The sequence below is a fragment of the Stegodyphus dumicola genome, chromosome 4, assembly GCF_044657685.1.
Source record: "Stegodyphus dumicola isolate Sdum_Otavi_A_Nest chromosome 4, ASM4465768v1".
NCBI lineage: Eukaryota > Metazoa > Arthropoda > Arachnida > Araneae > Eresidae > Stegodyphus > Stegodyphus dumicola.
In genome coordinates, this window is record NC_140771.1 from 68,112,870 (window position 1) to 68,137,577 (window position 24,708).

At 31.4% G+C, this 24,708-nt stretch overlaps 1 protein-coding gene across 2 annotated transcripts in view; it reads left to right on the top strand.

The window, feature by feature from the left end:
• The first annotated feature begins 682 nt into the window (after positions 1-682).
• Positions 683-24,708, top strand: part of LOC118204786 (maltase A2-like) — a 42,580-nt gene continuing 18,554 nt past the window's right edge. The window contains exons 1-6 of one of the 2 annotated variants that reach the window (XM_035377081.2): positions 683-1,328; positions 2,156-2,329; positions 11,962-12,113; positions 13,335-13,460; positions 13,682-13,804; positions 14,421-14,536. In XM_035377081.2, the coding sequence (XP_035232972.1) occupies positions 875-1,328; positions 2,156-2,329; positions 11,962-12,113; positions 13,335-13,460; positions 13,682-13,804; positions 14,421-14,536 (1,145 nt within the window). In that variant the 5' untranslated portion in view covers positions 683-874. The remainder of the gene's footprint in view (positions 1,329-2,155; positions 2,330-11,961; positions 12,114-13,334; positions 13,461-13,681; positions 13,805-14,420; positions 14,537-24,708) is intronic. The other variant, XM_035377080.2, reaches the window with a different exon arrangement.

A 24,708-nucleotide genomic window follows, 5' to 3' on the forward strand; every position in this document is an offset into this window, starting at 1 on the left:
CCTCCGCTCAAAGTTGTCATCTGGAAGCCTAAATTTGGAATTTGGAACTTGTTTTATTATATGTTTCATATTTTGAAAAACTTTGACGAATTTTTTATTAACAAACTCAACAATTTCAAAGCGTTCCATTAACATTAACATTGCATCTTCAAGCACGGATATTTTATGCGCAAGGTTTCTTAATATTTCTTACTGGTGTTATATTGGTAGCATTGCAACACAAAAACGTTACAATAGCTAACAGTACTTTGCGTTGAATGAATTTGAATGCCTGTTTCATTTTTCAAATCCCGTTTTGAATCCCCCCCCCCATGAAAAAAAACGCCCCTTTGGGTGTAATAATAAATTTGAAAGCTTTCAGATTTTTTTACTGAAAATAACAGTAATCTGTGTTTATTTTTTTTATATAAAAGTTATGCTCAAATTAATTAAAAATTAATGCTCATTAAAACTAAAAGAATTTTCAAAAGTTACGTTAAAAAGTAGTAATTTTTTAATGTTTTAAGTTTTTAAAACATAAAAAGAAATTCGTTAACCAAGAACTTAAATTAGAAACATATTTATTATATTCCTGTCTAAAAATTTGTTCGTAATTTGATCCTTGAAGGAAACCTTATCAAAAAATCAGGACTTTTTGAAACAATAAAAACTTATCCGTCCCACCGCAGATATGACGTAACAGCGAATCTGAAGCGTAGACTCTTCCGCTTTTCTCTGTGACATTTACTTTGATAGTTTTAGTATCGCTGTGGCGATATAAAATTACGTTTAGAAATTAGGGGTTCTAAGGTGTTCGTCCTATAAGAGCCTCTTGTAGTACCTATTATTGTATTACTAAATAAAGTAATTGTTAGTATTTTCAACTTCGAAAATCATGGATAAAGGTGATGAACAAGCAGCTTGTAATGGCGACCAGCATGAAGCTGATCCCATCGACAACATGGATGAAAATGCTGCAGCTAAAGAAAAATTAACTGCCGCTGACCCCAACAAAGTGAAATTTACATCTGTTAACTTAGATGGTTATGATGGTAAAAATGGTGAAGCTAAAGTTGATATTCATGTTACCCAAACTACTGTTGGGATGGGCAAAGAGGAACTACTGAAATATGCTAACGAACCATTTTGGGTGAGGCTTCGGATGTTTCTCTTCATTTTCTTCTGGATCTCATGGATTGCTATGCTTGTTGGCGCTATTGTCATAATATTATTAGCTCCTCGATGTCCACCAGCCCCGACCTTAAAATGGTACCAGAAAACTGCCATGTATCAGGTTGATGTGGAAACATTCAAGGATTCTGATGGAGATGGTATTGGCGATTTTAAAGGTAAGGTAAAATATTATTACTTCATACAAGTCAATCGTTTTCATTTTTATAATCAAGATGATTAATTCTAAATCGCATCGATCTTATTAAAAAGCTATAATCAATCTAGTAAGTAATTATAAATTTTTGTGCTTTGTAATAGGGGGAGAGGAATATTACTCTAATCATAACTGATTTCTGAAACACATTTTCCAGACATTGGGGTGCCCCTTCGATTAGCGACCTATGTGTATATATTTACGTCGTGTTATAATTAAGTGTATGTAAACACTAAAAGTCTGCGATCTTCAGTGATATATGAATTATAACAAAATCAGTATAAAATATATTTCTTAAAACTGCAAAAATAAATATATTTTAGAATATTTAATACATGTTCTTCAGAGTGTAAAGTTCATTGTGAAAGTAAGTTTTATAGACTGGAAATGATTTTTTTTTAATGCATTAAAGGTCCTAATGCAGAATTATCCTTCATATTTAGAATTTTATTTCTGATGAAGTACTTCAGTTGAATTGCATCATATGTATAATACTAGTAGTTAAAAATGCTTTGTATAATATAAGCAAAATTTTAATGTTCAATATTTAAATATTAAGATCTGGAAACTAATTTTTGTGGGAATTATAAGATTGTACTTCTTAATCATGTTCCCTCTCCTCCCTCATATAATCTCCAAATTGTTAGATGAGATGTCAATCTAATTCACTATTTTTAAAAGTAAATGGTAGAATTTTTGTTAATTAATAAATACTTATCAAAGACACTTAATTTTTTTATGTAATGTATTTTTGTATATGTAAGAGTTGTATATTTTGTGATCATTTAGGACTTGCTTCAAAGTTGGACTATCTCAAAGATCAGAATGTTGGTACTCTTATGCTTAGTGCTTTCTATACATCTGATTCAGACACAGATGCTATTGTGAAACATAAAGAGGTAGATTCTAGGTTTGGAACGCTGGAGGATTTAGATGAGCTTCTGAACCAGTTAAAAGAAAAAGGTATGTGTTATCAGTATCAATAAGTACAAGATATTTATAAAGTTACTTGTTAGAATTAAATAAAATGTAAATTTATCTGAAATTGCCTAATCTGATGTAACATTTTTCCGATTTTTTTATCATCACAATTTTATACTTGAATAATTTGATACTTGAAATATTTCCATATTGTCTGAAAACCATGATTAAAAATTGAATCTATTGCAAATCAACTGATTGGTGAAATCTGTTTTTAATAATTTAATTAGTTAGCTATTTTTAGACAAAAAAAAAAAAAAAAATTTAATTCTTTCACTGAATTTCTCTCTCTAACACACAATATTAAGCTGCATATTTCTTGTATTTTCTCTCCTTTACAGAAAATGTCATAATTTTTTTAATATTTTTTACATATTTAGAGCACTGTTAGCAAAAAATGTTGTAAAATAAGTCTTAAATTTAAAAAAGAAACAGTTATGAAACTTGCAAAGAAAAGTTCCATGATTGAAAAGAATGCATTAAGTAGGTTTCTAACATCATACTTTTTCAAAGAAGCATTAAAAAAAAGTATCAAATCTAAAAAAAGTTAATTGTAAATAGTTATATATTTACCATCAAAGGCACATTTTTATATACTTTCTCTGCTTTAAGTAAATAAATATTTTTGCATTATATGTGGTCAAAAGTCTTTAATCCGAACTCGTCGGGACTTTGGCGATTCTGGATTATCGGTTTTTCGGGATTATAGATCATCAGTTTAAATCTGGTAAGATGGCATGTAGAAATTATAAAATTAAAAATATGAAACCGTAATTTATGAAATAAAGAGTAATTAAGGGTTGATCTTCGGATTATGGTAACTTGGCGATTTTTAGGCAAAAATTTGGCGACCAACTCTGCTACAGCAACCCTCTATTTTTTTTCGCCGCCATTTTGTCTTCACGAAGTAAAGACGTTTCTTTTCTTTTTATTTACTGAACACTTTTTCCAACAATCTACTAGCCAAATTACACTTATACTAGAAATTTTATGTAACAAAACTGCTTAATCATGACAAATATTAACTGCAAAATTTGGAAAAAGTGCACAATCGCAAACTCCTTGCGCGTTTTTCAGAATAGCACATACACATAAACCATGATGTACACGTCGACTTATTTTTACTTAAAAAAACATCCCAGAATTGCACAAAAATGGCATTGCGCACACTCTTCACTATATCCATGTACACTGCTTTTTTCTCATAAATTAGAAAAATTTCACGAAAATGCATGAAAATTTTTTGAATCTTTAAACCCGGTAAAAAGAACATATATGAAATTACCTGATCACGAAAAAGTATATACCCTTTCCAAAGATGAACATTTCCAGGTATAAAATAAATAAAATATCCAAAAACTGGCTGATGTTTGGAATATGGTAACTGGTAGTTTGGCGACATTTTGGAGGCGATAAAGGTTACTACCTAGGACTTTGGTAATAATGTGAGAAGCACTCAGTTCCGATTACGCATTATTTTGTGTGAGGGAAATGAGAGATCATGAGATATGTCATGTGACATTAATGGACGAATTACAGTTGTTTAATCGGAAAAGGGGGGAAATCTGGAAATTTCGTATTTAGCAATATTCTGTGTTGTGTGAAACGTGACATTAATGGACGAATTACAGTTCTTTAATCGGAAAAGGGGGTTAATTTGGAAAACCTTCATTGTGTGTTGTGTGAAATAGTGTTGATTAATTTTCGGATTGCATGGCGCTATGTAAAGTGAATTGTAAATTTTTAATGTGTTTATCTGATAATACAGTCAAAAGTCGTTAATCCGGACTTGTCGGGACTTCGGCGATTCCGGATTATCGATTTTTCCGGATTATAGATCATCAGTTTAAATCTCGTAAGATGGCATGCAGAAATTCTAAAATTAAAAATATGAAACCGTAATTTATGAAATAAAGAACAATTATGATCTAAAGGGTATCAAAATTTGCAAAAAGGAAAAGCTTAATATTTATTTGTTTACTTTATTAAACATTTCTTTCAACGTAAGTTGTTTAAGTTTTGCTTCGTTTCATGTGATAATACTTTCTCTTTAATTCTATTAAACAGACATAATTTCTTGTTCAGTTACAAAGTTCCGCCGTTCAAGTCCTATAATTGCTGTGTCAAGAACACCGACTAATTTGTCAATCGAAATTTTTTTGTTTTCAATAACCTGTGTCACTTTTCTTCGCTATCGGAAGCGAATTATAATGACGAGGAACTTGTTTTAAATCATATTAAAGACGAAGCATATCAAGATGAAATACTACATTTGGTAAGGAATTATAAGCCAAATAAAATAAAAACATCTGCGCTGAAGATAAGGATAGTGCTGACAAATCAACTTCCAATTCATTACGCGCCCGCCGCCGAGCAGCGTGAAATTGATAAACAGATTTCGGATTTCAAAACATACTTTCGCTTTAGATCCTTTACATATTAACAAATATATATCGGAAATTCTATTTGATATAATCGAAAGTTTAAGCTTACTTTTATAAAATTGCTCTTACAGTCTGCAAAAAATAATAAGCCGGATGCAATTCGAAAATTAAGGAACAACGCAATCTCAACATTAACTGAAATAGATAATTATTTAGCTTATACGTCCATTATACATAAAATGCGCACGCGAAAACGTATTCTGCACTTGCGCACACTCATATGCGCAGTCGTAAAAGGTCTTACGCGCATGCGTGAAAGCCTCTGCGCATGTGTCAACGCGGCGCATGCGCAGAAAGTTTTTAGTTTTGATGTCCGGATTATAGATCATTCCGAATTATGGGTGTCCGAATTAACGACTTTTGACTGTAATAATAAGTTGAGATTGTGTGAAAGGAAGGATATTACAAGTTTAAATGGCGGTGCAAGAAATATGGTGAAAATGGACATTTTGTGAAAAGGAGTGTAAGGAAGGGTACGTGGTTTGCTGAAAGTAGTTTGAGTATAGGTGAAATTTTAATAATTTCTTATTACTTGGTGAATAGACTTCCAGTTGAGTACTGGATTTAGGATTTAGAAATTAGCAGTTGTACTGCAGCGACATAATGAAGATTCTGAAGAAGATTAGGTAAGTTAGTATAGTATTTTTAATCATTTGAGGATATTATTTTTATGCATTGTTCTAAATGTAAGGAGTAAATAAATTAAAATGGTATTATTTGAAAATTGTTATTAGCAGTGATTTAGTTTAAAGTAATTAGGATTGTAATCTAATTTTTATTAATTTAATGTATGTGCTTATTTATATTTGAAGTAGTGTTTTTTAATTTAATTATATTTTAATTTAATGATCGTGATTTTGTGAGTTATATGTTTGTAGTATTTTGGAATATGTTTGAGTAGTATACGGTGAGTATTTTCATGCATTTTCGTGAAATTTTTCTAATTTATGAGAAAAAAGCAGTGTACATGGATATAGTGAAGAGTGTGCGCAATGCCATTTTTGTGCAATTCTGGGATGTTTTTTTAAGTAAAAATAAGTCGACGTGTACATGGTTTAATGATATTTTAATTAAATGATAGTTATTTTGTGAATTTTATGTTTGTAGGAATTTGGTATACGTTTTAGTTGAAGTAAACGTGCATGGAAATAATTTAAATATTTGACACTAAGTATTTGTAATGTTTGCGGTATGAATTCGTTGGTGACGTTTATAACATAATAGGTAATTTAGAGGTAAAAGTTTTTGGATATTTTATTTATTTTATACGTGGAAATGTTCTTATTTCGAAAGGGTATATACTTTTTGGCGATAAGGTAATTTCATATATGTTCTTTTTACCAGGTTTAAAGATTCAGAAAATTGTCATACATTTTCGTGAAATTTTTCTAATTTATCAGAAAAAAGCAGTGTACATGGATATAGTGAAGAGTGTGTGCAATTCTGGGATTTTTTTTAAGTAAAAATAAGTCGACGTGTACATGGTTTAGTGATATTTTAATTAAATGATAGTTATTTTGTGAATTTTATGTTTGTAGGAATTTGGTATACATTTTAATTGAAGTAAACGTGCATGGAAATAATTTAAATATTTGACACTAAGTATTTGTAATGTTTGTGGTATGAATTCGTTGGTGACGTTTATAATATAATAGATAATTTAGAGGTAAAAGTTTTTAGGTATTTTATTTATTTTATACGTGGAAATGTTCATCTTTGGAAAGGGTGTATACTTTTTCGCGATAAGGTAATTTCATATATGTTCTTTTTATCGGGTTTAAAGATTCAGAAAATTGTCATGCATTTTCGTGAAATTTTTCTAATTTATGAGAAAAAAGCAGTGTACATGGATATAGTGAAGAGTGTGCGCAATGCCATTTTTGTGCAATTCTGGGATGCTTTTTAAGTAAAAATAAGTCGACGTGTACATGGTTTTTGTGTATGTGTTATTGTGAAAAACGCGCAAGGAGTTTGCGATTGTGCACTTTTTCCCAATTTTGCAGTGAATATTTGTCATGATTAAGCAGTTTTGTTAGATAAAATTTCTAGTATAAGTGTAATTTGGCTAGTAGATTGTTGGAAAAAAGTGTTCAGTAAATAAAAAGAAAAGAAACATGTCTTTACTTTGTGAAGACAAAATGGCGGCGGAAAAAAAAAATAGAGGGTTGCTGTAGCAGAGTTGGTCGCTAAATTTTCTTTAAGAAATCGCCAAGTTACCATAATCCAAAGATCAAACCAAAAACTTTTACCTCTAAATTATCTATTATATTATAAACGTCACCAATGACTTCATAGCAAACATTACAAATGGTTACAAATACTTAGTGTCAAATATTTAAATTATTTCCATGCACGTTTACTTCAACTGAAACGTATACCAAATTCCTACAAACATAAAATTCACAAAATAACTATCATTTAATTAAAATATCACTAAACCATGTACAAGTCGACTTATTTTTACTTAAAAAAACATCCCAGAATTGCACAAAAATGGCATTGCGCACACTCTTCACTATATTCATATACACTGCTTTTTTCTCATAAATTAGAAAAATTTCACGAAAATGTAGGAAAATTTTGTGAATCTTTAAATCCGGTAAAAAGAACATATATGAAATTATCTGATTGGGAAAAAGGATATACCCTTTCCAAAGATGAACATTTCCACGTATAAAATAAATAAAATATCCAAAAACTTTTACCTCTAAATTATCTATTATATTATAAACATCATCAACAAATTCATACCGCTAACATTACAAATGGTTACAAATATTTAAATTATTTCATGCACATTTATTTCCACTCAAACGTATATATACCCTGTTTCACACAACGCAGAATAAAGCTAAATACAAAATTTCCAGATTTTTTTTAGATTTCCCCCCTTTTCCGATTAAAGAACTGTAATTCGTCCATTAATGTCACATGACATATCTCATGATCTCTCATTTCCCTCACACAAAATAATGCGTAATCGGAACTGAGTACTTCTCACATTATTACCAATGTCCTAGGTAGTAACCTTTATCGCCTCCAAAATGTCGCCAAACTACCAGTTACCATATTCCAAAGATCAGCCCAATTATGATCTAAAGGATATCAAAATTTACATAAAAAAGCTTAATAATTATTTGTTTACTTTTTTAAACATTTCTTTCAATGCGCGCATGCGTAAAGCATACATTACACATAGTTGAAATTAGAAAATTGCAACCAGAAAACTATTTTATGTGTATACGTGATATTTATAATGCCGACTAATTTAAATCATATCAAACACTGAGTACATCGAGATGAAATACTACATTTAGTAAGGAATTATAAGCCGAATGAAATAAAAACATCTGGCCTGAAGATAAGAATAGTGCTGGCAGATCAACTTCCAGTTCATTGCACGCGGCGATATCCCCCCCATAGAGCAGCTTGAAATATTGATAAACAGATTTTGGAATGGTTAGACAAACAAAGGATATGCCTTTATTCACCTTTTTCGGCAATTCCACTTTTTGTTTGATGGACATTGAAACATGCTTTCGCTTTGTATATCCTTTGGCAGCTCCAGAATCGGATATTCTTTTTGACATAATCGAAAGTTAGCTTACTTTTATAAATTGCTTTAACAGTCTGCAAAAAACAATAAGCCAGATCCAATTAGAAGATTAAGGAACAACGCAATCTGTAACATTACCTGAAATAGATAATTTTAGCTTAGCTCATACTGTCCTTTATACAGTAAATGTGCATGCGTAAACGAATTATGCATGTGCATAAACGCATATGCACATACGTAAAAGCATTATACGTTTATGCATGCGCAGAAAGTTTGTAGCTTTGAGGTCCAGATTATAGATCATTCCGGATTATGGATGTCCAGATTAAAGACTTTTGACTGTATTAAAAATGCAAGAGAGTTAAATGCCTCAAACTTTAGGTACCTTGATATACATATCGATTAGATCAGGGCTCCTTAAACTTTTTTCAGTTGCAACCCCTTTTTATCACTGACATTTTTTTTGGGGGGGACCCCCATTATATTTACAGAAGTTTTGTGGGGCACCATAAACATTGCGCAAATCTGACACACAAGTGAGTGAAACTCTCTCTCTTTTTTTTTTTTTTTTTTTTTTTACTTGTACTGTAATATAATACTATTGCAGTTTTAGGTCATTAACTTAAATTTTTAATTTTAAGACATGGAACAATGTGAAAGTTTTAAATAAGTAACAGGCGAAATGAGAGTGTCACGTGCAAAGCAAGTAAAATGAACATTTATTATAAAAAGAATGTGTCAAAACGTTTTTGTTTTTTCTTTGTCTGTATTCTCTTATGTTTATTTATTTTCAGATACATTTTGTAAAAATATTTGGTAATTGTAAAATTATTATAATAATTTAAAGAAATGTCAAAACTGCTAAAATTTATGACGAACCGCTGCTGCAGGTCCCGCAACATACAGTTTAAGAAGCTCTGGATTAGATTATTTAAGTGAGGTATATTTGTACCGTCTTTTTCCGAAAATAAGACACTGTCTTACTTTCTTTTTTGGTCCAAAATACGCGCTAGGGCTTATTTTCGGGGGAGGGAAAAAATAAAAGTATATTTATATATTTTTATTTAATATTTATTTTACACAGAATACAGAAATTTAAATTTATTCAATTACAGTCATGTCATCTTCTTTTGGAACATTGTCATAAATAAAATTCTGAATTATATTCTGATTTTCTTCCAAATCCATTTCCTGTTGAATCATTGGTCCGAATCTCTCATGTCTTGCGATATAGCTATCGTCGCTGCGTCATATGTGTCTTGAGGGTTTCGGTTCAGCCCAAATTTCACTCCGACGAGAGTCTGCCGACGCTAACGGATGACGATGCCTTTCCTGTGAACGTATCTCTCTTGGGGCAAACGGTGAACTGGTTAAGATAAATTCTAAGAATTAATTTGAAACGAACTGTAGAGGTAAACAATTAATTTCTCAAAATATTTTGTTTCACACATTTCTCTGAAATACAAGTATTAGGAAAGCTAAACATATTATTACTTATATTTAATAAATCAGCAGCATTTTTTAATGAATTCTTTTTGTCACATTATTTTAACTAGGGATTATTTTCGAGGGATGTCTTATTTTACAAAAAGTTCGGAAAATCAAGATAGGGCTTATTTTCGGAGGATGTCTTATTTTACAAAAAGTTCCGAAAATCACGATAGGGCTTATTTTCGGAGGATGTCTTATTTTCAGAAAAAGATGGTATCATCTGTCTAAGCTACATTTTAATTTTATCTATATATCCAGAATGTATATTTAAAGAATTTCTGGTATCTTTAGCATAAACCTTTAAGAATAAATTAGAAGTTATAATTATGGAATAAATGTAAAAAAGATTAACTATCTAGTAAGGTTCAAGCCTTCCATTTCAGAAACAATTCATAGCATACCTGCTGACAAGCCTCCTCCCCAGATAAAAATGTTAATTGAAAACTAGCAGGTTAAATTTGAATCTTTAAATTTTTGACTTGGTAAGTAATTAGTTAAATAAATATAAAATAACGACATTAAAAAATGGCGGAAAGTGCAGAATCACATTCGCAGGTTTCACAAAATCGCCAACTTGAAAATAACAAATCAAAGAATTGCACAAATTCTGTATCCATGTACACATTGACCTATTTTCACTTAAAAAAAACATCAGAGGATTGCACAAATTTGGCATTGTGCACTCCCTTTGTCCATGTACACATCAATAAGCGCCATATAAGTGGGGGATTCTGCACTTTACCCAAAAAATGTTTGAAAACAGGCAGGCTTCAGAAATATCAATGTAGTAAAATCTCTAGTCACTTCAGGTTGCAGATATTCTGTTATTTTTAACATGTTAAGGTTTAATTTCATTTGCAATACATGCTTTTCCATATAAACAGCAAGATTTTCATGGATCATTTTCTGTATACAGGAGCTTTATTATGGTTATTAATTAAATTTTTTGCGGCTTTAATTTGAAATTTCATTTCATTCCTTATTTCCCAAGCTCACCAGTATCAAATACCATCACTGCTATTCTTGCTTTTACACTTCTGGAGGAGGTTAAATTTTAGCAGTATGAGTATAGATCCTAGTAGTCAGCAATAGTATTTCTCAAATTTGAACTATGAAATACTGTGACATCTTGAATTTTCATGGCAGTGAACATGGCAAACATGCAGTTCAGTATTTTTGGGGGAAACAATCAACATAATCCTAATGCTTTTCAAAAGTAATTAAAATTGTTGTGTGAGTACTCATTCTCAAAAAATTATAGCTATTGAAATTTTTTCAAGAATTGATGATCATTAGCTGTGAGGGTTAGGAATTCTGCAAAATCTTACTACCGTAATTTCTGGAAGAAAGGCTGCATCAGTGTAAACGCCGCACTTGAGAAAAATGGCGGGGAAAAAATTAAAATTACACAGAAACGCCGCAATAGATTAAATTGCGCGTGACATCGTCGTGGGCCGTATAGATGCAAAAACTCAACGTAAGTCCTGATATATGACATACCAGGTAAGAAAAATGCATGAAATGAAACCATAATTCAAAAATAAATTAAAGGTAAGAAATGTATAGCTTCTGTGCCATTTAGAGACATTTTCAAAAATTTTCCGCTCCCTAATTAAAAACTATCCAACAAGTACTTGTACCCTAACTGATGGGATCTGTATTTGGCAGAATGCCAAGAAAAATCCATTACACAGCACCAGTCTATGCACAATGACAAGGCCATCCAAACTATGTACAATGACCATCATAGGAAATATTTTATTTTTAGTGCACCTAAACGCCGCACCCGCTGAAAATTTAAGTTATAAACACGTAAACGCCGCGGCGTTTCTTCCGGAAATTACGGTATATTTTTAAACTGATGTAACTGAGGTGGACATGCAAGCAAAGTTCCTTCTCGGATTCGTATATGTTTAGATAACAGCTGTTGTATTTGGTCATTTAAATTTATTGTTCTTTAACTAATCTCTTTTATTTGAATTATATTTAAATCTGAAAGTTTGTCTCTGCTTTGTGTATTATATTTAAATGTAATATTTTCCTCTCATAGTTTTTATTTTTATTTATTTATTTATTTATTTTTTTTTTGTTTTTTTTTTTTTTTTTTTTTTTTTTTGTTATAGATATAAAGCTTGTTATTGATTTTAACCCGAACCACTCCAGTGATAAGCATCCTTGGTTTGCTGCCAGTGTAGATGGCCAGCAACCGTACAGTGATTTTTATGTTTGGGCTGAATCACCAGCAAATAACGAGCATGTTCCTCCCAATAACTGGGTAATTTTGTAGTACTTTGTGTTGTGACAATCATTTGTGGAAGGACTTAAGTTTTTATTATACTTTTTGAAGATGTCAAATGATTTTTTTTATAAAGTATTTGTGCTTTATGTATGATTTGGAATGCTAAGATCCATGATGTTAAAATTAGGAAAATGTGTCATAATGTTGGGTCTCACTGCTTTGCTGAAATCCTTGTGACAAAATCTCAAGTACAAGAGACATTTTTTTGTGTAACTTGCATATAATCTTACCAAAAGTAATCTTCCTTCTTTTTATTATTAGTCCAAAGGAACTTTGTCCCTGAGGGACTATTGTTTTCGTTTTGAGATTTTGCATCAAATCTCTCTGAATGTTTGTTTCACTTTTCAAACTGTTGCCACCAAATATTATCACCTTGTATTATATTTGAAAAAATTAAATAATGAAGAATCTGTATGTTTGTTTCTTGCATTGTGATAAAACAATGGTACCTAGAGCCATCAAATTTTGAAGGACAGAATCCTACTGGGATGGGCATCTGGAAGCCCAAATTTGAAATTTAGAATTTGTTTTATTGTCGATTCCATATTTTTAAAACTTTAACAAATTTTTGATTAACAAATTCGAGGATTTCAATGCGAGCAGTGGCAACCATGTACAGAAAAAACACTTTTATCTGAAGTGCGTGAGACTGTGATCGGAAATTCTAAAGATATGCTCAATTTAAAATTATTTTGCAATATTGCTCTTGAACTGAATTTTTTGGTTTAAGTGCAAAGAACATGATATTTAATAAATAAAATGTTAAAAAAAAAGGTCCCTTTGGATGTAATTTAAAATCTAAAACCTTTCTCTCTCTCTTTTTTTTTTTTTTTTTTTTTTTTTCAAGTTTTTTTTTGAATATTTTTATTTTATTGAACATTTTTATCAAGTAGCATCTTCATAATTTACATCATTAGTAGAATTGAATGTGAAATACAGTTCTGCTGAATTGTATGTAAAAAGTATTTTGCTATATATCCATCAAATTTTTTGCAATCCTTGAAGAAATACTTTTAACTGCCTTCAGATTTATTAATTTTTGGTGACATATTTGTGTAAATCTGTAAATAAATAGCTTTTAATTTTTAGTCCTTATAATACATATGTAGGCTCATAAAAGTAATTAAATGTTTTTAAAACAAAGTTTTCTAATTTATAAAACTAAAATTTTGATATAATTTAAAAATGATCTTGCAGCTGAGTGTTGAAGGTGATTCTGCTTGGACGTGGAATAAAGACAGAGGCCAGTTTTACCTTCATACTTTTGGCCCAGATAAGCCAGATCTCAATTTGAGAAATGAATTAGTAAGGCAAGAATTAAGAGTAAGTATTCTGTTATTTACTATTTTAACAAAATTCAGTACTTAAACATTACATTATGCACTTGTAGTCTGCATAATTTTTAATGTAATTTTGAATTTATAACAGGGATTAATCTTAGAGCTATATCCATGTAAAGGTTTCCTCTGGTTTGCAATTGAGAGACGACATACAAATATTTAAAAAAAGATAGATATCTGATGTATGACTTTGTAACTTTTCAGGAAATAGTAAAATATTGGCTGGAAAAAGGAGTTGATGGATTGAAAGTTGTTGCTGCTAGTCACCTAATAGAAGATGAAAGTTTACGAGATGAACCATTAGCTGCTGATAAAACAGTTAATTCTGTAAGATCCATTCTGTGTATTCATTAATAACTGCTTCCAAATTGAAATTTCAATTTTTATTGGCTTTTTAATCTGAAGATAATTTTATAACTCTAAGCAAATAATCTCACCATCGACATTCTTACCTAATATGTTGCATAATTCTAAGGAAGATAATTTGTAGACTAGTAAAAACAAATATGAATTTAAAAAAATTGTTTGAAATTTCACAATTTTTATGATTTATTTTGAAAGCTTTTTGATGCAATTGTTAAAATTTCTTTGAAATGAAATGCTGTAAAAAGCTTTGGATAGGTAGTTAACCAGCACTTTTATTTGTTTAATAATATAGTAAATGCATAGTAATTTACTAAAAATTACTATGTTCTAGTTTATACAGTGTTATGTCTGAAAAAATGCTTAAAAATTAAGGCTTTTTTGCAGAAATAAATTACTAATTATTCCTGATAACTGACTGAACTGTTTAAATTTTGACAGTAACTATTTGCGAAATTTTTCTGCTGTATTTTCCCAAACGATTTTAATTTTGCTTTAAATGCAGTGACTTCCCTCCCCATCATAATAGTTGTGTAATATATATTCAAGAATGTAAAACATGATCATATTTTTGTTGCAGCCTAAATATAAAGATGTTAATCATATATATACTGTCGACCGACCAGAAAACTTGGGCCTGTTTGCAGAATGGAGGGAAATACTGCAAAATTTTACTGCCTCTACAGGCATTCCGAAGTAAGTTGATTGAAAATATAAGTACATGTTTATCTTTTAAATCATCAATTTTTGCCGTGGGTCATTACTCAATTTCAGAAAATAAGGAAAAGTAATCCCCTGTATACCAGTAAATATATTCCTGACTTCTAGATTTCCCAACTGATGCCATGTATATTTTGCTATGATAGTGGCCATGTATATTTTGCTATGATAGTGTGTAGTGTTAAGGCTTCAATGGTGTGGTGTTGAACTCCAATGAAAACTCTAATAATGGAACACAGCATAAATATTTTATTGAAAAAATGGCTACATACCATCAAGAGAAAAACCTATCTATTTAAACAAATTCAAATTGTATTCATTTTACGTGCAAGTGCAATATGCGGCTCTTGAGCCTGTGTTTGAAACAATGCCAACATATTAGTATTATTTTTAAAACAATTAATTCAACTTAACAACTATTGAAAATGTATTTGGAAGTATAATAATATAATATTCATTTTATGCTCTCGAGACATCCTTGTCCATATTAATCTTCAGTTTCTTCTTTCTTTATTTGACCTTATCGCAACTCCTCCCCTCATAAAGGAATTTTTCTTGACTGTAGAAGGAAAAATTCTAAATACTTTTGATTGCTTTCAAAACACAAGTGGTAACCATTTAAGTGATAATAAGGAAGCCAGTTACATTACCCCGCACTTGTTTCTAGATAACATAAACACAAAATTACAACAAAAAGATTTAAACTACTCCTAATGTCTGCCTCATACAAAGTACATTCCTCAAATTTTACAAAATGCTAATACTTAAGATAAAACATTTAATTCTAACCATTTTGAAAATAAAACACATGATGCAAACAATTTTGAATCTACAAAAATATAATTCCAAAATGCTACAAAAATCATTTTTCAAACAACAGTTAACAGAACAAAAAGGATTGGCTCCTCCATGTATTTCATATGCTAAAGTTCCTGCTGTCCATAGATCTAATCTCGAATAATCAATCACTGAGAAGGAACATGCTTCAGCATTTACAACTTCTGGTGCCATTAATGCTGTATTTTTACCTTTCTCAGAATAGTATGAATTGTAGACCAAATAGAGGCCTTCATGACAGAACCCAAAGTCAGTTATTGCAAGTCTAGGAAAGGAGGGTCCATACTGGAAATGTAATAAAATTTTGTCAGTCTGTAAATCCCAATGAGTAATACCATTTTGAAGCAAGTGTACTAAAGCTTCCAAAAGCTGAGTAAACAGTAGCAATGCTGTGTGACTAGAAACATCTATTCTTTTCAAATTTTCTTTTAAATTGCAATTTTATCTCTTCAGGACAAGAAATAGAGTCATATTTCTATTACATCCATCACTCAGAAGATGAACAGGAAGGGCTTGTAGATAGTTAGTGAAGGCACCAGGAAGCAGAGGTGTTTGATCAGCAAAAGCAAAATACAATTCAACTGTATTTGGATGAGGACCCAATTTCTTTTTCCTGACTTTATGTTTTGTCAGTTCACCCAAAGAAAACTCGCCAATGACTGGTAATGTCTCCTTATACATTGCATGCCACATAGCATATGCATTTGATTCAGCATTATAATTGAACATCACTTTTATAGCAACGCTATTTGGAAGCAATTTCTCAGAAGAAAACGTCTTGATAGAAGAGGGTTTTTCGAATATTGAATTCTGCAGATCTTGTGTTCCTTCAGTATGCGATATAATAAATTTTGTTTGGTGTTGAACATTATCATGAATTTCAGTTGCTTGTGCTTCTGAAAATTCTGATGACGAAACATCTGCAAGGATAGACCTTTCTTCTAACTGATGTCTGGAATTTTAATGGCCTCCTCTGTATTACTGGTTAACTTCCTTTCTTCCGAATGCTCATTATTCACGACTCTTTCACTTTCTGTCTCTTTTTCTTCTTCTGATCTAAGTCTTCTGCACTTGCCCTCTCTAAACTCCTGCACGCATGTGCTTGACTACGAGTATCCACAACATTCAAGAAAACCTGTCGTTCCCTAATTTCCTCAATCAACTGTGCCATTTTATTTCCTAATAAATAGTACTCTTTATCTAACTCTACCGGTGTAACCACTGCCTTTGTGGTGACCACACCAAAGTCACCTTCAATGGTGACTTTCGTCAAAGGTTAAACATTTACGTTCTGTGTCCAAAGTCTGTTTCACCCATGCAGTTTTCCCTAATAAGTCACTAGTATTAATCCAAGTACTATCACACAGATCTGTTCCAGCTGCAGTATTTCTTAGATATTCTCTCTCTATCCCATTAATTACTGCTTTCTTGAAATACGGCTCAAAACATTTTTCTAAACTCTCCATTCCTAGATTATTCACCAGATTAGCCTTATTCTTTTCCAGCAATGGGCAGTTAGGTCGGATATGTCCATCCTTTCCACATTGGTAACACCTTATTTTCCGCTGTTTCTCGAAACCTGCTTCATTGAAAACTTGCTTTTTTTTTAGGAGCCTCCACTTTTCTATGCTCCTCTGATTTAATTCTTCGATGACCACTACTTTTCTGATTATAACTACCATTGGAATTTATATACCACTCTCTATCTTTCTCAAATGGTTTCTTTAACCCCGTTCTCTGTTCTAACTTCCTAGTATCTCTTCTCAAAGTCTCATACCTGTCGCATTTCTCTGCTAAAATAGAAGCTGTTTTAAATTCTTCTCAATTGTCTAAGTAGTGCTCTCTTATTTCTAGAGGGACTGGCCACTTAATTTGCTCAGTGAGCATAAGTTCCTTAAGACTGTCAAAATCTTGAACTTCCACTGAATCCAACCAATTCTGTAAATACACTCTCAATTCATACACTAAATCCACCCGTAACATTCCGTTTTCTAGAATGTTCTTCAAATTTTGTTTTTAGTGCCCAAGAACTAAGCTTGAATCTATGTATGATTAAATTCTTAACATGCTGATAATAATCCCCTTTATCTGCTGGTTCTTTCACTATTAACTGGGTTACATCGTGAGGTTATAAAGGAATTAATTGCAAGGCCCAATTAATCTCATTAATGTTCTCTTTTTCAGCTTGTTTCTCAAATAGCATAAAGAATAATCTCTAGATTGTTCAGCTGTCAAAACCGTGGAAACTAGGCTATTAGTCTGAACCACCTTCATCAGTTTTAACTTTTCCAATTCAAAAACTCTCTCCTATTCCCATTCCCGCTTTGCTCTCTCTTGTTCATGTTCCCTTGCATTCCTGCTCTGCTCTCGCTTGTTCACGTTCCCGTTCTACTCTCTCTTGTTCGGCTATTTTTCCGGCTCATCCACAGCCCAAATTCTTGCCACACATTCTTTCGCTGCTTCTTCTTCATAGTCCTCGGCATTTAGAATAGTCTGCCTAATTTCTCTTACTCTATTTGCCTGAGACACATTTGTATCAAACTCCAATAGCAGAGCTTTAGTAAATTTCTTCATAAACTCACCTATTATGGAAAATTAAAGAAAAATAACCCATCCCAAAATACAATAACACAAAAACAACAACAGGTCTATCTCTCCAAAACTGAATAATACCCTAACAGTTCTGAACACTAATTGCCTTACAACAACACTAAATGATAATACCTATGCGTACATACAACACATATATTAAAAAATGCTAATTAAGATGCAACCTTTTCCTGCGCTAACTCAACTATATAAATATTGTCCTCTAACTCTGGACTGATTTGAAAACTAAATTTTTCTAAAGCATACCATTAATACTTCATACAATTTAAACAGTTAAATTCCAATTAACAAAGGTAACCACAAGAATACCTTTGATCCCCAAAAACTGAGCTATATCCAAAATAAACCTAGTCTCGAATAACTGGAATAACTTCTCCAAAATCACAAAAATAGTACTCACCAATTTTAAGATGCCTTCGATGACTCTCCTGGCACTAATTTTGGTATTCTACCTGAAAATTTCACTATTTTGCAGCACTAGATCACGCTTCCCCCCTTCTAATACACTTTTTTTTATTTCTGAAGAGGTTTCACCATGCAAACTGTCCTTGCACCCTTTTCTGGAACTTCCATTCAACGATCTGGAACACTCACACGACGAGATTTACGGAAAACAACGCACGATGTTAACTCAAGTTCACAGGCGAAAAAGTCCGTTCCTAAATTTACTCTAGGAACTATCCCACCGCTGCCACCAATTTTTAATATTTACTGCTGTGGTGTAGTGTTAACAGGGTTCGTAGCGGTCCTTACAAGTGCTTATAAGTCCTTATATTTGAAAATAAAATATAAAGGCTCTTATAGGTGCTTACTTTTTCCTTAAAACCCTTATTTTTTTGTTTTTATTGCTTATTTTTTGCTTTTAGTGCTTTTTTTAATGAACGCGCATTTTGCCCCGTACCAAACCGAAACTAAATAAACAACTTTTCTTCCTTATATGGAACGCCAGATGGTGAATCATACTCCCGGAAATAGCTTTTCCCCCTTTCTTTGCATTATGGTGCGCGCGAGAATACAGACAGGTGGTGCACGTCGTTCTATTGCTCAAAGAATTGCAAAAACCGTAGGAAATTCCGGTACGTTTGTCATTCTTTTCCTCCCACCCAAATACTACACACGTTTGAATTTCTATCAAGATTTTTAATAATTTGCATTCTCGTTCCGCGTGGTCAGTTCATATTCGTGTTTATTATGATCGTTATGCTTATATTATGAGCATATGTATGAATATTTATAATAATATAGTTGCAGTAGCTGCTGAAGTGTAGATAAACTTCCACTTCCAAAAATGGTTGTATTTTTACACAGATTAGCTTTCTAAGGAATAATATTCGGAATGGCTTAAATAAAAAGAAAGTAATCGAATAGTCAAAATTATTATTTTTTTTTTTTTTTCCAATACATTATACAGTACGGAGGTTGGGAGGATCTCCCCTTTCACCGCAAAATCTCTAATATTGAAGTAGTGGACCCTTTTTTTTTTTTTTTTTTTCCACTGTCCAATCTGGATTGAGTAGGACTAAAAGTTTTGCGGTCTACCCAACCCAAGCGAAGAATGATTCTGTTTCGGAAATTTAACGCAGTTTGTTCAAAATTAGAATCAAAAACACCCCAGATTAATAAGTCTCTTTCTTTTCCTTTAATTCGTTCTTTATTCTTCAAATACCGGCAGCTGTTGATTCCGATTCCGATTGCGTAATATCACGTATGGAAGAATTACGCCGCAGGTATTGTGCAATAACGTTTGCGGTATTTTGCAGGGATAATTAATTTTGATGTTCAGTCTGAGATTTATTTATGAACCCTTAAAAGAACACACTTATTACTGTGCTTTCTAAGCGGAATGTTTCTCAGTTCCGTTGGTCTATTTTTATATGATGCACATATCGAAATGTCAAAATCATTTATTTAGCCGAGAAATCTAAAGAACGGCTACAATCTCTCCCCCCTTCCTCTTTTTCCAGTTACGCTCGACTATACAGAATATTCGGCAATTTCCTAGTATGCGGGTTAGTTAAGCTTTTACTCTTAAAGTATGACTGCATAAAGCAATTTCCCGTCTCCTGATTTCAGAAATGTTCCTTTTTTTTACTTAACCACTTAACAGATTCTTTTTTCCGTCATATTATGACAAAAAATAAGCATATTTTTGATAAACATTTTTATGAAGAAAGTCATTATATAAACCCAAATCAGCAGTCAGAACTATTACAAGTATTGAATTTATTGATTTATGCTAATTTTTATTTTCATCGTAAAAAGCACATATTTCCTTAAAGTTGGCTTTTTTCGAACAAGTAAGCGAACTGGAAAACACACTTTACAAAAACAGATGTCAGAATTTAAATTGTTTTATTGTTATTACATATCTGTTCGATTCCAAAGAAGAATTATTAATATCAAGTTCATAAAAGTTCCAAATTTGCGTTAGATTATCTATACTTTCCGTTTCTTCATCACTAGAGAAGTCAGACAACAAACTGTCATTACTTCCAGAATCATTTAGTGAAATTTCAGATTCACTATCTGAGTCAATATCAGAGTTATATCTTCAGTTATAAGCTTCTCATTATCATTCATTTCTTCTTTTATTTTAGCTCCAAATTTAAAACAAATAGTATTCGCAGTAGCCAGAACACCGGAGCTAGTGAAAAGAAATTTCGCGCCTTTATTTGCGTAAAAGAATTCAGTAAAACCTAACCTTGAAACCAGTTGTTTTGCAATTCTAACTTTACTGGACTACTAGCGCCATCTGTTAGAAACATTACACACTAAACAAGCAAAAAATTCGGGCAAATCAGTGTATTAGACTAGAAAAAAGTTTTGCCCGAGCGCCGCTTGGGAAAATCAAAAAAGTGCCATTTACAAGTACCCGAACGGCGTTCGGGCAAAACTGGGAAGTGGTTAAATTACTTTGCTTGGAATATATGTTAAGGGAAAACTGTTATGCAATGAAAATTTAGAAAATGTTTGGAATTTTGATTTAAGTTAAATTATTTAAATATTAATATGAGTGGAAAATGTATTTATTATTAGGTACCATGCGAATACAATTAATATGGCTTATTATTATTTATTTTCTATACTTTGAACTGAAATTTCATCATTAAATCATGTAATATAGTTTAGTTCTGCATAGTTTTTTTTTTTTTTTTTTTTTTTTTTTTCCCTAATGTAATGTTTCTATTGTAAACTAATTCTGTAAATTGAACTGTCATTTAAAATTTAAAAAAAAAGTTAATTGTTTTCCATGGTTGAGGTAATGCTCATTCTCTTAATAAATATTGCATTGCTCATATTTTAAATTGCAAGTCTAATTTTCTTTTAAGGTTATGCAGTTGTGTATAATGTAATTAGACAGGTGCTTATTTTTTTTTTCTTAAAATGTGCTTGAAAAGTGCTTATAGGTGCTTACTTTTTTAACTAAAATGTGGCTATGAACCCTGGTTAATGCTTCAATGGTGTGGTGTTGAAATCCAATGGAAACTCTAATGATAGAACACCGCATGAAAATTTTATTGAACGCCCAAAAAAAAAAAAAAAAAGGCTATATACCATGAACAAGAGAAAAACCTGTCTATTTAAACAAATTCAAATTCTCTACATTTTATGTGCGAGAGCAATATGTGGCTCCCGAACCTGCATTTGAAACAATGCCAACATATTAATGTTATTTTTAAAACAATTAATTTAACTTAACTATTGAAAACGTATTCGGAGGTTAAATAATAATAATATTCATTTTATGCTCTCGAGACATCCTTTTGCATATTAATCTTCAATTTCTTCTTTCTTTATGTGACCTTATCACAATAGCATTGCTTTAAGCAGGAAAGATATATTCATTGTGCCTCATTCTTTCACATACAGTATATATAGCGTAAAATAAAAAGATATAGTAATACAGATCTTTACCTTTGATTACATCAGAATTACAGTATTAGTAGTAATGTTTTAACAATAGAAGATCTGTAAATAAGATGGTGAGTCTAGTCACTTAGCTTCCTATATTGCAGATGAGAGTAATTATCCTTTACATGACACTTAAGTTTGTAGCTTTAGTACAAGTGAGAACTTTGCAAAATTCAAATACAGTAATTCACTCAGTTCTGAACTTAGTTTTTATGCTTCATAAATATGAGTTATTTGAATTCTAAACAACAGTGCACTACCATAATTATTACAAAAATTTAGTAAGCTTATGAAAACTGTTTAATTGATGAAAGTTCAGGTTTTTCTGGCAGTTTAACCCTTCAAATAGCCCAGCTTTTTGGATCTACTTCTGAAACAAAAACTGTATTTAAACAGTATTAATGGAGTTTGTTTAATTAATTACTTTAGTGTGTTTTGATAAATTTTTATTCATTGAGATAGTATTTTAATCAATATAAAAAAAACCTTAATATTTTAAATAATATTTATAACAAATGATGAAAAATCTCAGGACTGACTAAAATCGGTGATGTCATTTAGGAGATTAAAGCCTTAGCACCCAAAAGTCAGTCAAGTCCCATCAGTCAAATAGAAACCCAAAAATCAGTCAAGTCCCTCCTCTGAAAAGCCTTTCATAAAAAGAACTGATGAAAATGTGAAGGGGTAATCTGTAGTTTTGCTCTCTGGTGCTTGAATGCACCCAGTCTGAAAGTGAGTGATTGATGTGAGGTCAGACATGAAAAAGACTTGGATGATTCATCATGACAATGTTCACTGTCACATAGTGCTTTCCATAATCAGTAGATCCTCAGAAGGAAAGTATCCCTGTTGTCTCTTAGTTGTCATGACTTTATCCTGTTCCCTGGACTTAAAACCCATCTTTAAAGGAACCACAGAAAAAACATTCAGGCTGTAATTGACCAACTGAAGGTCATTTCAATTTCAGAGTTCCACCTATGCTATGAAACGTGGGAATAATGACTAAATGTGATGTGTGTGGCTTCCAAAGGGAACTGCTTTGAAGGAGGTCAAATAAATTTGTAATTTAAGTGTAAATGAAAATGCTCTTAGAAAGTCTCATTACTTTATTTATAGACCTCATATGTAGGCTTTTCAAAATATCCATGATCAACACTTACAGTATGCTAACTGCAATATCAGAGGCAAAAGAGGTGCAAGGAAATGGATTTTCTATACTGAAATGTGCCATGGAATTTTTAAGGTACAGTGTTCTTCATTGTTTTGATGCAGTTGATCTTTACATCCTTGCTTTCTCCTTTATTTTCTTTGAATTGGAGATAATTTTTTATTATTAAATGCTGCGTGTCCAGTCATGTAATTAAATTTCTCGTCATTGAGATACATTATTCTTTCACTTTGTCATTTATTTTTGCATTTTCCTTGTAATGATGATCTTTCTTTTCAGTGATCAGTTCTTTAATAAACAACAGGCTGTTTATTATCAGTATTCATTCTTTTGGATTATCCTGTGTAATCTCTCTAGTTATTGCAAGATGCTTCAAATTAAATATACTTGAATCAGTTTGGAGATTAGTATTTTATTTCTCTCCAGAGAAGGTTTGATTCATTGTACTCCTTTACCTAAAATATAAGGCTTGGCCCTTGTTATCCAACTGATTTGCATTGTAGTTTTGTCGTCTTGATTCCAAGCAAAAGCTAGTTGCCATATATCTTTAAAGTTAAATTACTCCATGAAATTTGTTGGAAATTTTCCATTCTTCAATGTAGCCAAAAAAAAAAATAAATAAATAAATAAAATAAACTCCGATCTGTACCTAGGTTTTGATGAATGTGCATTGTAACATAAAATGATATGTCAAATGAAACGCTGTTATTTGGTGTCTTTTTAATTTTAGAAGCATTTTTACTATCCATGTCTTTAGATGCAGCTGGTAATCATTTTCGAAGGTCTTGTCTTAGAAGATGACTGTTAGTGATATTCAGTATTTTTAATTATGTTGTTGAAAATAGTCTTCACTTCAAAGATTGAAGTGAAAAAATTGGAGCTTTTTCTATATATTCAGTTTTATTCTGGAGCCCACATGCATGTCAAAGTATCTGTTTTCTCTTTTCTATTAAAAAAATCCGTTAATATATTAATTTATGCTAATTTTAATAGATATTAATTATTTAAACGAAGGAAGTTGATATGCTAAATGTGCCATGTTTTCCATGAAGTAAGTACTTCATGTTTGGTCAAGATTGCCTTCTCTCTCCGTAATTTTTGATAAATATAGATTCAAGATAGGTGCAGATATATTACTGTATGTAAAATAGTCCTTTCATTTAATTTTGTGCAGCCAAGTTTGTGTCGTCAAAAGTTGCAATCCTGTGAGCTGCAGACATGAAATTAAAACAACTCTGCAGCCATCAGTAAAATGGCATTCCCTCCCACTTTCAGCATAACTGTTACATCTGTGTATTAAGAATACATAAAGAAAAAGTGCTGAGCCTAAAATAATATTTTTTAAAACAAAATTCAGAACTTGAATATGCCACTCAGCCTAGAATTCTTCCCTTTTTCCTTATATAGCTAACTTTGTACATATTTTGTTGCCACATAGTTGAATTAGTGAAAATGTAAATGCTAATTTAATGTATGACAATTTCCTTAAAATTGTCTTATCAGTCGATGAAAAGTATTATGACTTCGGCATGATTATTTAATGCATAATTAATTCGGTGTGTACTGCAATTTAATTTTTTTTTAATTAAAGCTGGATCTGAAAATGTGAACATGTTTGGTT